The 17,411-nt window shown below is 42.8% G+C and overlaps 1 protein-coding gene across 6 annotated transcripts in view; it reads right to left on the bottom strand.

Moving 5' to 3' along the window:
• LOC140728193 (disintegrin and metalloproteinase domain-containing protein 23-like) overlaps positions 1-17,411 on the bottom strand; it is a 160,661-nt gene that overhangs the window by 95,696 nt on the left and 47,554 nt on the right. For all 6 annotated transcript variants that reach the window (XM_073046567.1, XM_073046564.1, XM_073046563.1 and 3 more), the window contains exons 4-6: positions 13,467-13,530; positions 6,869-6,951; positions 3,172-3,235 (exon numbers count right to left, since the gene is read on the bottom strand). In XM_073046567.1, coding sequence (XP_072902668.1) covers positions 3,172-3,235; positions 6,869-6,951; positions 13,467-13,530 — 211 coding nt within the window. The remainder of the gene's footprint in view (positions 1-3,171; positions 3,236-6,868; positions 6,952-13,466; positions 13,531-17,411) is intronic.

Raw genomic sequence — 17,411 nt, 5'->3', positions numbered from 1 at the left:
CCTTTAATATATCTGCTTCTACTACCACCCCTGGGAGGCCATTCCATGCACCCATCACTCTCTGTATAAGAATAACTTTCATCTGATATCCTGCTATACTTTCCTCCAATCAACTTAAAATCACACCCCATCGTATTAGATGATTCCATACTGGGGGGGGGGGAAAAGTCTCTGGCTATCTGCTCAATCTATGCCTTGTATTATCTTGTACACCTCTATCAAGTCATCTCTCATCCTCCTTCGCTCCAAAGAGAAACACCCTAGCTTGCTCAACCCATCCTCACAAGGCCTGCTCTCTAGTCCAGGCAGCATCCTTTAATGAACATAATCGAATGTTTTCCAGGCCTTCTCTTCTTGCTTTTAGTGATACTTTTAAAAAAAAAGTCAACCAGCCTTAATGTCCTCCTGATGTTAGTCAAGCATTTTATTGATTTTTTTTGCACTCTCATCTTTTTGTTATGAGCTGTCAGTAGCTGATGAGAACTAATCTTTTTGAAATCTTCAGTTTAAAAATAGCTGAATGACGATTATTCATTAAAAATGCATGAAGATAATATCACCCAATTTATCATAGCAACAGACAAGACCCAGCCCAAGCACAGTATACCCTTCACAGATCAACAAGTAAGCTCTGGAGTACTCCAAACATCAAGCTGGCTTTGCTCAAACATTCCCAAGAGGCCCCCCAGAGAAGTATATGGAATACTACAGTGGATTACGGGAGCTGATTTCACTGGGGCACAGAATATAGAACAGTGCCATTCTTTGGTCTACAGTGTCTATGCCAACCATTGTGTCAATTAAGACTAATACTATCTGCTGACACATGGCTCACATCTCTCGATTCCTTGCCTGTTAGTGTGCCGAAATGTCTCTTAACTGTTGCTCTCTACTTCAATCACTTCTTCCAACCGGTTCCAAGCACCTACCACTCTGTATAAAACAAAATTGCCTTGTAAATCTTCAAATTTTCTCCCTCTCACCATAAAACTATGCCCTCTAGTATTTGATATTTCCACCATAGGAAAGAAGAGTCGATCTACCCTGCCAATTCCTCTCAGTTTTATATGCGGTGGATTCCAATTGATTGGGAAATATTGGGACCAGTATTTTGGCCCAATTAAGTGTCTGCTCCAATAGCTGAATTTTCATGGAAATAGTTAAAAAGGTATTTTAAAAAAGGCAAACTACCATTTAACTGTATATTACTCCCTAATTGTTATCAAAGGAGGAATTCATCCAGTGCACTGGTACATTCTTTTGATTGACTGTAAATGAACAAAATCTTCACCTATTGTAGATATGGACTGCAATTAACTATACAATGCTCCAAATCTTAATTTTCATTGTAACATTCAAGATTATCATCAATACATTCAGATTCTTTGTAATTTCTAACATGAAGCAGTGAAATTGTTTCATGTTCACTCCCAGCCATCTCCGAACCTGAATGCTTGAAACCCCAGTGAGCAAAACCGTTCCAAATTGTCTTCCTGGTTATTTCTCACCAACTATCAGTGAAAGAAAATCACTGCTTTCTGAACTCAAGTGTATGCAACTGATGCTATTCAAAACTGTACACTCTAAGCACGGTGTAGTGTCGATCGGCCACACAAGTGCATGGACCTAATGCTAGTTAGAAACTATTCCACAACAATCTCCTGCACCAATAGAGCAGCATAGTGTCCCAAATAAACAAAGGAAATCCCCGCTATTTTCTCAATTAGTTTTTGTTCTTGGAGATTTGGCTCAAATGAGCGGATGCCCTGATTAACAGATGGCCCAATTAATTGGAATCCACCTGTACTTCCATCAGGTCTTTCTTCAGCCTCCACTTTAAAAGATGTAAAAATAGATTTTTCTTTCAATATTAAGTTTAGAAACATAAAATTTTAAATGACGATGAAAACTGACAGAACTGATGCAGAAACACACTGGGATTTAAAGTTCTCATTCGCAATATAAATCCCTCCAAGGACTGCACACTCATTCCTCTGAACTTCCTTCAACAGTGCAACCTTCCAAAGTCTCGGAACTCCACCAACTTGCATGCACCTTTCCCTATCACTCCAGTCTGAGTGACTGTGCCTTTACTCCTACCCTGGCCACTACGCCGTGAATCCCTCTCCCCTTCCCAAACACTCTCTCTTTATGACTTGTTCAAACTTAACTCTTGGGCCTGGCTAAGCTCACATAACCTGGCAGAAAACTGTCTTCAATGCTCAGTGAAGAACACAGAGAATCTTTACTACTTTACAGGTTCTGTAATGACCCACTCTAGAGCGGCTAATAGAGTCACTGCCTTCTGGCTCTGGCTCCAGTGACCCAGGTAGAATCCTGATCTTGGATGCTGCCCCTGTGGAGTTTGCACACTCTACTTCTGATCACATGGCTTTCCTTTGGCTTCAGAGCTTTACAACACAGAAACAGTTGTATACGTACACGAATCCTGCACTAATCCCATTTTATTACTCCTATATCCGCATCAACTCAACGAGTCTCTTACGCACCTCGGCTGCTGTTAATTAAGCTACCAACATGGGAGCAAACTGGAGCACACAGAGGAAACGCACATGGACACAAGAGAGAACGCATGATTTCCACACTGACAGCATCCGAGGAGTGGATCCAACCTGGGACCGTGACGCAGCAGCTCTGCTAACTACACCACCGGTCTGGACCAGTGACATACAGATTGGTAGATGAGCTGAGTATAGTATCTTCCGCCTAGAGTGACAGGATCTAGGGGAAGTTGAGGGGAATTTGGGGAGGATAAAGTGAGGTGAATGTAAGGATTGGTGCAAATGAGTGGCTGATGATTGGCTCGACTCGATGGGCAGAAGGGCCTGGGTCGATGCTATGAAGTAAACAACAATCCTATGTGGCCTGGCCTGCTCTGACTCCATTATCACACAAGCCCATTTGCACTTGGTCTACACTTCTGTGGAGACTCAGGTCCATCAAGGTTACTGTGAAGGACTGACAGGCAGCACTGAGAGAGCACCCTTGACCAACAGACCCATCACCTTCTAGCATCCGGCAATAAATGTTTCTCTCAACAGTGTCCCATGCCCACAGAGAAATAATCTGTTGACATCCTGCGAAGTCCACCCCACTGGAAAAAGTGCAGCTGTCATCCAAGAGCATGAATGAAAGGAGCTTGGTACTCACCTGAGTATGCGTCTGTGTCAATGGCTCAATGACATACAAGTATTTGCCATCGTCAAATATGCCACTGTACGAAGGCAGGGAGGGGTTTAACAGAATGGAGGAGAGGCGGGGGGGCACAGAGTAAGGGGAGAGGCAGGGAGGGAGGGCACAGAGCAAGGGGAGAGGCAGGGAGGGAGGGCACAGAGCAAGGGGAGAGGCAGGGAGGGAGGGCACAGAGCAAGGGGAGAGGCAGGGAGGGGGAAAAGAGTGAGGGAGTGGAAGAGGGAGAGGGAACAGGAGAGACAAACAGTGATGGAGAGGGAGCGAGTTTAACAGAGTGTGGGGCAGCAGGAGAGAGAAACAGTGAGAGAGATCACGTTATTAGAAGTGGATGATCCCAACCTCCATCTTATGCCTTGATTCAGCAACAGGGTTCTTTCTCCCAACAATTAAAATCAGAATTTGTTTCAATTTGAGAATTGATTCCACTCATTTGTATCACTCAAGGTCCCAATGATGACCCCCCTCTCCCCACCCCCCCCCCCCCCAACCCTGTCTTTGCCATCTGCCAACAATGGCCTGCAGCAAACCAATTTTAGCCAGAGTGTCATGCTGGATGCCGAGTAAAACTCTGCCAGCTGGGTTTTCATAACTTGGAATTGGCGATTGTAAAACCACAACAATAACGTTCAAAATGCAGCAATAAGAACCTTAACCAAAAATGAAAATCTGAGCACATTTCATCAGTTTTGGCAATATTAATACTGGCTGCCTGTGTCCTTTAGAATCAATTGTAAAATGCTTTTAGCTGTATATAAGGCTCTGAATAATCTAGCTCTTCCATACATTTTGGTGATGCGGCCTTTTGCACTTATGCACCTAATATCTGGAATACTCTGCTGACTGAGATACTTTGTACATCAGGCTAGTACTGTGGAGCATTTCACAACACTTCTAAAAGACTACTCTTTAAATTGGCCTACTTTTAGGATAACTTAATGCCATTTGATGTTATATAATTTGGTATGCTTAATTATGTTTGTCTTATGAATTTTAATTTTGTTTCATATTATTATGACTATATTGATTTATCTTTACAACTTGTGTAAATAATGTTGATTTTAATGTATGAAAGGTGCTATATAAATATAAAGTTATTATTTTTTATTTTTTCTCAGCTGAGGTATGGGCATGGCCAAACACGCTCATTTCTGAATTGCTAGGAACTTTCAGACCATTCTACTGGTGTTTAGTATTGTGGCTTTCTGAAGATTTACATAAATATTGCTGTGTGGCCCTAATTGTTTAATGTTATTGTGTAGTGACCTTGGGAATACACCAGTCATACTATTGGGACAATGTATACCTTGTTCAAGTTCCGAAGTCTTTCAAATACTTTTAATTCAGCATATCTTCAGTGCTTTTCACTTATCGATTTCTGTAGATTGTGTGTGTTTGGAAAAGCTATATCAATTAAATAAGCTGTTCCTGCTTGTTTCTCCTGTATTATTATATCCGGACAGTTACTATGGATTGTCTTATCTATAATAACTGATTAGTCATAATATAATTTACAGGATTCTGATTCTAAAACTGGATCAAGCTTGTATTTATAGTACCGTGTGAATTCATTTATGAGCTTGTATTTTAAAGCAAGATTTGATGAATGATGTTTGCAACTTGATTGTTCCTGTGTAAGTAATCAGATTGAGTTAAACTGCTACAGGACCCTGGAATGTGTTGGATTGTTTTTGTTTTTTCTTGGCATTTTCTACATTTACCATCTTGAATTTGTTGGTCTTTTATTATTTATTTTTGATAATTTTTTTGTGTTAACTACCTCATCCTGTATTGCCACGAGGAACCCTCCCGATTCTGGGAAGAGGTCTCCAACTCTGAGCCAGGAGCTTGACAATTTCTTGTCAACATCTAGACTGCTCAGATAGTGGGCATACCTTCCATGGAGGGTCATGCTCTTCCATTAGTTAACTTTCTCTTCAATAGTGATAAATGTCTTCCATTTTTCTGGGTTGTGTTCCACGTTTAGTGGTGTATACTTCCTGTTTTCATTGATGAAAGTACATCCTTTGAAGTTTTATCTGACTGCTGTGCTGATTTTTAATGACTGTTATTCCTTTTCCCCCTTCTGTCATAGGTAGTGTCAATCTAAGTGCATGTACATAATGTTTTCTGAAATTCGTCATTTCAGTTCTTTTTTTCTTCGAAAATTTTCCAGATCAGTTTTGGACCAAGATATTATGCCAAAAGAATACAATAATATGGGTATAGTGAAAGCTTTTATAGCCTTTGTTATGTTTTCACTACTGAGCTCTGTTTGGCAGATTTTCTTAAGCCTTGAAGTAAATTCTGACAAAGGTTTTTCTTTTATCACACTATCATCTATTTTCTTTCCTTGTTGATATCCCAGATACTTATATGTTTCATATTCATCCTTCGGCTAAATTGTATCCTGCTGCAATGTTTTGTATTCTATTAGCTCTATTGCACCTGTCTTTATGTTTAATGCTCTGCATTTATCCAGTCCAAAGTCCATGTTTATTATCATTATTATTATTAAGAAAACCTAGGCTGAAGAAGCCAGGTTTGTCAGGATTAATAAAGCACAGAATACACTTAATCTGAAAATGCTGGGGATACTCAACTGGTCAAATAGCAGCTATGGAGAGAGAAACTCTGTCAGTGATTCAGGTCAACAACCTGATATAAGAACACAAAATCATCCCAGATGATTGGATCAGAGGGTTGTGAGGCACAAGGTGGGGTGGGGGGAGAATGGAAGGTTTGCAGAGAGTAGATTGAGTTGGGAGGTGGGAGGGAGCCGTGGACAGAGTACTCTGGTCTGAAACAGGAAATTGGCAAGGTTTAAGGCTAGTGTTAAATTAGAAATCATTTTCCCCAGCACTTGACCAAGGGCCAGAGGCTGACAGCACCTGTCCTTGCTGATGTAGATGCAGGCGTAAAAAGTAGTGAAGGGTCAATCTTCCAGTTTATTCTTCAGAGACAGAACGATGCTGGGGTTCAATTCCACAATTTCTGTAATCCTCAAGGAAAAAAAACATTCTAGGCATCACACAAGCCAGTCATCCTTCTGTGATAGTCACGACTCACTGCGACACTTCCAATGGAGAATGCCAACAAGACCATCAGGTATTATACCACCCATAACTATTACATCTCTCTCACCCCTGGGTGCCAAAATATGTGATGGCCTATCTCTTGCCCCATATAACTTCACCACCCACCCCAAGGCAAAACCTGGTTCCATTGGTGCTGGAAGCTAGGCAGGAAGTTGTGCTTACAAAACAGACAGCCTCCAGAACCTGCTTGATCTCCGCAGGGGCTTGGCTAGGAGTCTTTGAGGCTTCCCTTTGGATTTACACTTCCTACGATTGGAGAGAGGGTGGAAAGGGTGTGGATGGACAGCAAGAGGAATCATACACAGTGCAAAAAGCAGCATCTTAAACTTAAGACTTTACAATTACTCCATTACACACATTGATTCTCTCTCCTCAAAGCCTCCATCCCTTCAGATAGCAAACTTGCCACTTTAGAGACGACATTCTAATCAGCATGGAATAGATGCAGGAGACGTGTGCTACCAAGCGACCCTTCCCCTTGGAACCCACCAGGCAACCCAGCATGAATACATCGAGCACCACATGCAGCATTATCAGACAGAGCTCGCGCTCTTACTTACTGTAGCCCATCGCAAGTGGACAGAGCAACCTTGGACCCTGCGTTCCCCCGTATCTCCCCGTGGTAGTAACAGTGTTCACCCCCCTGCAGGGAAACAGCAAATCAGAAAGAATGTTGTTAGGATACAGAGAGATTAAACCACACTCAGGTGCCACCACCTTACCAATGCAAGAGCTGTTCCCAGGGAATTAAAAAGCAAAAAAAAAAAACTACAGGCATTGGAGTAAAAATGAAAAATGCTTGATACTCAGATCAGGCAGCATCTGTGGGGGGAGAGAGAGGGACAGAGAGTTAACAAAGTCCAATGATGGGTCTTGTGTTGGAAGCATCATTTCTCTTTCCATAAATGCTGCCCGACTTGCTGAGCATTTCCAGAATTCTCTATTTTTTTTATTCTATCCAAGTTTACTCCCCACTGTCATGTAACATTAGCCAGTGGTTTTAAAATAATGAAGTACTCTGCTGTTCAGAAGCTAAGTGAATAAATGCATTTAAATCCAGAAGAAGGGTCTCAACCTGAAACATTGGCTGCCCAGTTCCCTCCACACATGCTGCCTTCAGCACCTTGTTTGTTGCTCCAGATTCCAACATCTACAGTCTCTTGTGTCTCCGCTCTGTTAACAGCATTTAAAATACTACATTACAGTGCAGTGTCTCTAAACAAAATTAAAAAATCAACTGATATTAATTTGTCAATTTATCTCCAACATTACTCACTCTTATTTTAGAATCATATCTCCAAACACCTTAACAATTTGCCCTTACAGTCTTGTTCTCACCACGTCAAATTATAGGTTTAGAAAGCATGATTTTTATTCAAAATGTACACCACTGCCCAAAATTGCTAGGGCAAGAACTATGTTAATTCCACCAGCCTTGGGACACATTTTTAGCTTGAAGTGATTTGGATATTCACCAAAGAAATGATACTCACAAATGGCTGAATAGCCAATCCAATAAGGTTTACTGGCTAGTGAACACCAACGTGAGGCTGTCATTGCCAGAAAAAGGATATATATAGTGTTTCATGCATCAGTATTACACCTCCAGAGTCCATATTATTATCTCATCCAAAGGACAGTATCTCCATCAGCACTGCACTCCCCTAGCAACAGCCTGAGTGCGCTGAAGTGATTGGGCAATCAACTTCTGTTAGCAGTGTCTTTTGCGAAAAGCAGTGATCTGCTAGACATGAACCTTCAACAGGCAGACGAAGCCAGTTCTACTTCTCTGAGTCTTTCTTGCCTCGCCAGGGTTTAGTGGGAGATGGTCCAAATGCAGGCAAATGGGCCTAGTTCAAGAAGGCACCTTGGTAGTTATGGCCAAATCAGTTTGAAGGGCCCGTTTGCATGCTGTGTAATTCTGTTACTCTAGAATAGATAAATAAAACAAGTTGCATGACTCTTAGCAGTGATGTACAGAGAGATCCTGGGATGCAGATCCATGTCACCCTGTGAGTGACAATATAGGTGCAATAGGGTGGAACAGAAGGTTTCTTTGTTGGCCAGCATGTTGAATATAAAATTTGGTCAGACATGTGGCAGCCGTACAAACTTTTAGTTAGGCCACATTTGGAGTATTATGTGGTGGCTGCATTACAGGAAGGACATAGAGGCTTTGAAGAGGGTGCAGAAGAAGTTCACCAGATTGTCGTCTGGATGAAACTACAGGTAGAAGTTAGATTGATTAGGATTGTCTGCTCCTGAGCATCGGGGGCTCAGGGGAAATCTGAAAGAACTACAGCATATAAATTACGTTAAAGGCACATACACCGCAGATAGCCAGATTCTTTTTCCCAGGTGGAGATACCAAATACCATAGCATGTCACTTTAAGGAGAGGAATGGGGGGAGGGGGAAAACGGCACGATGTTTAAAGACTTATAAAGCAATTAATTTTGTAGACTGCAGTGGTAGGTGCCTGGAATGCATGCCTATAGAAAATAGATAAGCAGCTACTAGCAGTAAAGTTGAAGACGAATTCAAATAGACACATGAACAGGCAGGGAATCAAAGGAGGCAGACCATGTGCAAAGATTAGTTTAAACTGGCATCATGGTCAGTACAGACATTGTGGGTTGAAGGGCCTAAATCTGTGCTGTACACGTCTGTGTGCTATGTTAAAGTGGGAGAGACTGGGCTGAGAGTTCAGTGGAGCACTGTGAAAATCCAAGGGCAAACCTCACTGCCACCTATCATATAAATGTCCACAATTCACTGCCTGCCACAGGGTCCCACTCTCATATTTTCTTAAAGTGAAGGAAGCTATTCAGTCCATGGAATTCTTGCTGGCTCTTAGAGCAATCTCTTCCCCTGTTTATTCCCCTAGTCTCTTTCACAAGCCCACCAGATCTCCTCTCAGTCTCCTGCCACCCACATACACCAGGAGCAAGCTGCAGTGGCCCATCACCCCAACAACTGCACATCTTTGGAACGTGGGAGAAAACTGGGGCTGCAGCCCATTGATGGCATCCTTACCAGGAGGGAAGGGTTAAAGAGATGATGGCAGCACTGTGCAGACAGCAGGTCTGAGGCTGAGCCAGTCACCTTGACAATGCAAGCCCAGGTGTGCACTGACGTCCCAAGGAAGGATTGTTAGGATAATTTCCCCTCACTCTGCACACTAACTCACTGCTTACTGCTACAGTTTGTGCCCTGCCTTCGTATCATTCATATCAGCAACCTGCAAGTTGTCAGTGCAAGCAAAATTTCCTTCTGTTTTGCAGATTCTCTTATAATGTGCACACTCAGCACCATCTCTCCCCAAGAGACACTCCCACAATGTGCCGCAGCCTGGCAGCTGGAGTCTGCAGGGGTCACGTTAACTCTGTAGCTTCAGCACTCTGACAATGCCCAAGCCTGGCTATTCCGCCACCTTCCTGCCTCGATTCCACCTCTGTGATCCCGGCTTCAATCAATCTCTGTTCACCCCACTCCTGACCCTAAGCACTACTCAGATACCCAAGCATCACTAAAGTCATCGCTGTGTGCCGGTGCCTACAACCTCTTGCAGCCTTGTGACCCTGCAGAACGACTCCATTCCTCTTCCACATCCCACCCCATTAAACCTATGCTGAGTCCAAAGGATATTCTCCCACCTGTTTCCTGTCCCACTCCTGAAACGCTTCGTAGAATCAGAATCAGGTTTATTATCACTGACACCTATCGTGTTGTTGGTTCACAGCAGCAGTACAGTGCAATGCACAAAATATCCTATAAATTACAGTGACTATGTCTCGAGAAAAATCAGTAAGTAGAGCAAAAAATAAGTGTTCAAGGGTTCATTGGCTTTTCAGAAAGCTGATGGTGGAGAATCAGTTTAATACCACTGGTATATGCTGTGAAATTTGTTGTTTTGTGGGCAGCAGTAATATTTTATATATTGCAAAAAGAGAGCAAAAATAGTGAGGTAGTGCTCATTGGTTGGTTCATTATCCACTCAGAAATCTGTTGGCTGAGGGGAAGAAGCTGAACTTGCAATGATCAGTGTGTGTCTTCAGGCTCTAGTACCTCTTCCTCACTGATGATAACACTAATGAGAAAAGGGCATGTTCTGGGTGGCATTGGTCCTATGCCATTTTTTTGAGGCATTGCCTTTTGAAAATGTCCTCAGTGGTGTGGCTGGTGCCCATGTTGGAGTTGGCTGAGTTTACAACCCTCTGCAGCTTTTTCCAATCCTGTGCAGTTGTCTCTGCTTACCAGACAGAGATGGAACCTGCCACTATGACTAAATGTGGATCAATGTGAATTATTTTTTGAAGAAATGGATGCAAACCTGGGCCAACAAACTAGAGGCTTCCTTGCTTCCACACCTGTAGGCTTCTGTTCCATTCCATGCTAAATGGAGTGGCACAGAGTGGCACTGCCTCACAATTCTGGAGACCCGAGTTCAATACTGACTTCCACCATTGTGGAGTCTGCATATTCTCCCCAATGACTGAAGAGCTTCCTCCCACACCCCAAAGTACAGGATGGTACGTCAACTGGCCACCGTGTGTGGGTGAGTGGTAGATTTCTCTTTGGGACGGAAATGCGGAGAGAATAAAGTTAGGATACCACCAGTGGTTATAATTGGCACAGCCCCAATAGGCTGAAGGGCCAGTTTCCCTGCTGTGTAACAATGACTAACACTGGAAACCAAAATGAAAACACTTGAAATAAACACTAACTGCTCGACTGATCAGGCAGCATCTGTGGAGAGAGAAAGGACTGATGTTTGCGGTTAACTCTACCACTCTCTCCATGATTGCTATCCGAGTATTCCCAACATTTATAAATTTCATTCCAGGTTTCCAGCGCCTACGTTACTTTGCCAGCATGGAGGGACGTCTCCCTCAGAGGGTGAAGTGACTGACAACAGACTGATGGAGAAGCAGCCAAGTTCACTCCACACTGCAGGGTGAGCCAATGCAGACTCTGCCCTTTGCAGTTTCTTGGACAATTTCACTTCTGCTCCCTTGCAAGACCATGCCAAAGCAAGTTAGGCACACTAGGAGACCATAGTTGTAGGTTTATAAGAGTGAAGTTTTATAAAATGGTCTATAAAATAAATAAAAATGGTAGGCAGTGACGACTTAATACCAAGCAGTGCAGTTACTGCTGCCAAAACCTTTGCATCATAAGCTTCCACCACCAATTGCCGCTGCTGTAAATTTGCATAGTACTTCACGTTTCAGCTTAATCCTTTGCCCGAACTTCTGCATTAGTGGTCAAAATATATCAAGGTACAGAAACTATACTGAGTAATATGAATGATTATTAAAACAGGGGATCAGAGTGTCTCTCAGCCACTGAGACAGAGGTACTGCAGACAACACTGATCTCAACCCCCACTACCCACTCCTCTGAACACTCTCCTCAAAATTTCTCCTCCTACATCTCACCCACATAACTTGTCTTCCCTTCTCTGATGACTCCCTCTGGCCTGCCTTACCTATGATTTTGGACCCCCAATATCTGTCTGATCCAAGTGGCTACCATTTCTGTCCATCGACTCTATTTTGGCTCACATACCAGTGTCATACCCCCTGACCCATCCCATTTCCCCATCAGCTATTCTCTCCCATCTCAACTCCCCCCATCAAGGAGTATCCTGGCGTTATTTGAATATTGCAGATATTCAAGCAGTAACAAGTAACAAGTTATCAATGTGGATTGTAAACTGCAGGCAGTAAAGTGAAGTTAAAAGCACACCTTTGCATTGTCTGTGGAGCACAGGCTGGCCCACATACCAAGAGATACGGTTGGCAAAATGGTGATCACGTGATGTTTGCATATGCATCAGCCAACTTTTAAAACAATGGGGTTGTGTTAATCGGCCTGCTTCAATCCAGGGCTTGAGTAATGGACTTAATTCATCTACATCATTCTAAACAAGGTCAAGAAGTTTGCAGACCAGGGCAGGTACTATCACTTAGCTCTATCAATACTTGGATGTTTGGCTCTGCTGTCAGAGGTTTTTAAAAATATCTGTGTTAATACTGAGTTTCTCCCAGCAAGGGCGTCTTATCAATTACAATGTGCTTCCATTGTAAATACTGTACCTCAAAGGAACTACTTGTCAACCCAAAGTATTGAAGTAAACAATATCGTTGTAACAATTGAAATTATATTGAATCACCAGCTGTTACCTTTGATCTTCAGAGTATAAGAATGTGATGTACCTTGAGCTTGTAGGGCGGAGGAAACTCTACATAGAAGGTCTCCATGAGAATGTCTGTTTGTCATGATGAATAAAGACTTTCACTTCCAAACATCCAGTGACTGTAGTCATAACAACCCCCCCAACTTATTACAATATTCTCTCCTGAAAGGATGAAATAAGTCAAAAGTGCCCAACTCCCCAAACCCCCCCCCCCATATCCCATTCACCCATTGACCCTGATGAAGAACAGAACTCAGACACTGCCCCAACTCCTTGGGAAATCACAGTGCAATCTTTTCTACAGAAAATCTTCACACAATGAGGAATGCAAACCTGCAATTGTCCCTGCCAACCCTTTGAAAGTGGGAGTGAAAGTGGGGGGGGGGGGGGGCGGGTTAGAGTGGTAAGAGGCCTTAATAGGAAGAACTACTAAACCATTATGGACTTGAGATTCAGACCAATCATAGTTGTGACGGAAACTAGCCCTTCAGCCCACCAAGTCTGCGCCAACCATTGGCTACCCATATCCTCTAATCCCATTTTATCCTCCCCATATTCCCACGAACTTCCTTCAGATTTTACCACCCATCTACACAACAGGGGACTATCTGAAATGGCCAACTACCAGCCCTCACATCTTTGGGATGTGGAAGGAATCCAGAGCATCCGAGGGGGAACAGGGAATCTCAACACAGACAGCAGCAAGGGTTAGCAGCAAATCTGGCTCTCTGTCACTGCGAGGCAGAGGACCAACCCACTGAGCTACTGTACCACCGTGAATGAGACAACAAAGCTGAATGGGGTACTGTGCTCTTGTTCCTCTGTTACCAAGGAGTGCAGTGGCACAGTTGTTAGCTTCCAGACCAACCTATCCAGCCATCATGTCCCAGTTCCATTCATTCAGACTCACTTCTCCCTGCACCCTGCCTACCTTAGAGTAATTAAATCATGGCTTACCTTTGAAAGGAAAACCTTTTGCTTTTCATAATGTATTTCCTTGTAATCAGAGGACAGGAGATTACTGTGGGGAAAGAGAAGAACAGAAAGTAGTTATCAGAGAAATGGTCACAGCCTCTGCTGATCGAACTGCAATGAACTACAATACAAGGTCACTCATTACTTTGAACATCAAAGGTTATTCACTGCTAAAGAAGCACCTGAAATTTAGTGTGGAGGGGGGACATACCACAGAGACTGGAAATAACTACTGGCTTTTGCAGAGTGAAAAAACCACTTCAGGTCAAAGAGCCTTCATCTGTTCTGCTAAGCCTATAAGAAGTGGTGGATACAGCCGACTTTATCACAGGAAAAGCTCTCCTCACCACTGAGCATACTTCCAAATAGCGCTACCATAAGAAAGCAGCACCCATCATCAAGTACGCCCACCATCCAGGCCATGTTCTCTTCTCACTGCTGCCATCAGGAGGTGGTGCAGGAGCCTTAGGTCCCACACCACCAAGTTCAGGAAGTTGTTACATTTCAACCATCAGGCTCCTGAACCAAACGTGGACAACTTCACTTACTACAACACTGAACACAACCTATATGGACTCACTTGAAAAGATTATACAACTCATGTTCTCAGTATTTTACACTTATATTATTTGTTTTTTTGTTTGTTTTGCACAATTTGACTTCTGTTCCACATTGGTTGCTTGACAATCTTTGTGTGTAGTTTTTCATTGATTCTATTGTCTTTCTTTGTTCTATTGCAAATGTCTGCAAGAAAATGACACATGTATTTTGATAATAAATTTACTTTGAACCTTGAAGTGCTTCCAACATTCTCTTCTTTACCTTAACTTGTCATTACAACTGCAAGAAGAAAGAGTGATGCAGACACAAGAGACTGTTGGTGCTGGAAAGTGGAACACAAACCACCTGTTGAATGAACAGCAAGTTGAGCAGCGTCTGGGGGAGAAACTAAAATCATGCATCAGGAAAAAATGATGATGCACAACATTTGTGTTAGTACAACACAGTTGTATCCTTTTTCTGGTAGAGATTTTAATGAGTCCCATTACCTCTCTTGCTCCACCCCATAATATAATCAATTCTCTGAAAAACTACTACTGTACTGTATATGCTTTGATCACAATTATAGGGAATGAAGCCTCAAATAACTTGTCATAGTGGAAAACATTTTGCCATGCAATCGATCCTCTTGAAGCCATTGTTGATGTTTGTCATCTCTTAAACTTCATAACAACTCAAGCCAAGTGAGGGCATTATGTCCCTCTCCTCCTACATCAGTCCTACTTCTCATCTCTGGGACCATGACCTTGCGTGATTTAGCGAAACTAAACATGATGAGTCTTTCAACTCACAAACCCGCTTTCAATTTCCAGGTATGCATAATTCAGTGGGAGAAATACATTCCATCAACTCTCTCTAATCTTTATACCTGCCAGCTTAAATTGATGCTCCTAGCCTCTCTCTGTAAGTCCCTAATCATAGGCACATTTCCAGTAAATCTCTTCTGCTATCTTCCATTGTACGTGATGCCCACAGTCAAATACAATGCTTCAGTCCAAACCTGATCATAATTTTTTTTAAACAAAGGCTTATATTTTTATCAGAGATCCACTATATCCAGTTCAACCATTTCCCCATATTTGGTCTTCTATGCCCTGGTGAGTCAAGTGCTTGTCCATGTTGTGAGAGTAACTGCTTCCACCACCTCATGCAGCACATTCCTGATACCAATCATTTGATATCAAGATACCAGATACCAAGAATCTTATTTCTTTAAAACAAAAGAAACCCTCTCACCCCACCACCTTTAAGGACTGATGTAAATCGAGTGCCATGTCTTTTAAAACAATCCCATATAGTTCATACAATTCCTGAATATTTTCTTTCAAAGATTCTACAACTCAAGTTCTCAGTATTATTTATTTGTATTTTTTGTTGTATTTGCACAGTTTTACATCTGGTTGCAACCACGACGCGCTTACTTCAGCAATCTGCCCTTCCACCACTGCCCACCTCCTTTGCTTTATCTAGATGCCATACTTTGTATATCTAGTTCCATGCCAATTTTGTTGAAACACATCATGATTATGCAAGACTTGATTAGATTTGGCCAGGTACTTTGCAAAAGAGAACTGTAATAGCATTAGTGCACTCTAAATGACCAATAATGTGAACAGGATAACACACAGCACCATTCCATAAGATCGCCCCCTCCTCATTGCAGAAGAACCGATGCGATATCTCATCATTCCTTATTGTTGTGCAATGTTCCAGTGAGTTCAGCCTGTCCTCTGGAGCTGAGTGGTGTCTCCACATTCGCCCTGTGACTCTGCAGATTTCCTCTGGGTTTCCAACCACATTCCAAAGATAGGAGCCAAATTAGACCATTCAGCCCACTGAGTCTGCACCACCATTCCATTATGGCCGATTTATTACCCCTCTCAACCCCGTTCTCCTGCCTTCTCCCATAATCACTGACACCCTTACTAATCAAGAACCTATCAACCTCAACTTTAAATATACCCAATGACTTGGCCTGCACAGCCATTTATGGCAATGAATTCCGCTGATTCACCACCCTCTGGCTAAAGAAATTCCTTTTCATCTCTGTTCCAAAGGGATGTCCTTGTATACTGAGCCTGTGCCCTATGGTCCTAGATTCCCCCCACTATAGGAAGCATCCTCTCCACATCCACTCTCGCTAGGCCTTTCAATATTCTATAGGTTTCAAAGAGATCCCCCTCATTCCTCTAAACTAGCACAGGCCAGAGCCACTAAATGCTCTATATATATATATATATATATATATATATATATATATAGAACCCTATCATTCCCAGGATCACTTTTGCGAACCTCTTCTTAACCCTAACAATGACAGCACATACTTTCTTAGATAGGGGCCCAAAACTGTTTGCAATGCTCCAAATGTGGTCTGACCAATGGCTTATAAAGCCTCAGAATTACATCCTTGCTTTTATATTCTAGCCTTCTCAAAATGAATGTTAACATTGCATTTGCTTTGCTACCACTGACTTAACCTGTTTTGTCAAAGGCAGGTCGTGCCTTACGAGCCTGATTGTATGTTTTGAGGATGTGATGAAGCACATTGATGAAGGTACAGCTATAGATGTAGTGTGTATGGATTTTAGCAAGGCATTTGATAAGATACCCCATGCAAGGCTTATTGAGAAAGTAAGGAGGCATGGGATCCAAGGGGACGTTGCTTTGTGGATCCAGAACAGGCTTGCCCACAGAAGGCAGAGTGGTTGTTGACACATCATATTCTGCATGGAGGCCGGTGACCAGTGGAGTGCCTCAGGGATCCATTCTGGGACCCTTACTCTTTGTGATTTTTATAAATGACCTGGATGAGGAAGTGGAGGAATGAGTTAGTAAATTTGCTGATGACACAAAGGTTGGGGGTGTTGTGGATAGTGTGGAGGGCTGTTAGAGGTTACAACAGGGCATTGATAGGAGGCAAAACTGGGCTGACAAGTGGCAGATGGAGCTCAACCCAGGTAAGTGTGAGGTGGTTCATTTTGGTAGGTCAATTATGATGGCAGGATATAGTATTAATGGTAAGACTCTTGCCAGTGTGGAAGATCAGAGGGATCTTGGGGTCCGAGTCCACAGGACACTCAAAGCAGCTGCGCAGGTTGACTCTGTGGTTAGGAAGGTATATGGTGCATTGGCTTTCATCAATCGTGGGATTGAGTTTAAGAGCCAAGAGGTAATTTTGCAACTATATAGAACCTTGGTCAGACCCCACTTGGAGTACTGTACTCCGTTCTGGTCACATCACTATAGGAAGGACATAGAAACCATAGAAAGGGTGCAGAGGAGATTCACAAGGATGTTGCCTGAATTGGGGAGCATGCCTTATGAGAATAGGTTAAGTGAACTCGCCCTTTTCTCCTTGGAGCG

This window comes from Hemitrygon akajei, chromosome 5 (genome assembly GCF_048418815.1).
Source record: "Hemitrygon akajei chromosome 5, sHemAka1.3, whole genome shotgun sequence".
Lineage (NCBI taxonomy): Eukaryota > Metazoa > Chordata > Chondrichthyes > Myliobatiformes > Dasyatidae > Hemitrygon > Hemitrygon akajei.
This window is presented reverse-complemented; position numbering and strand designations above follow the sequence as displayed.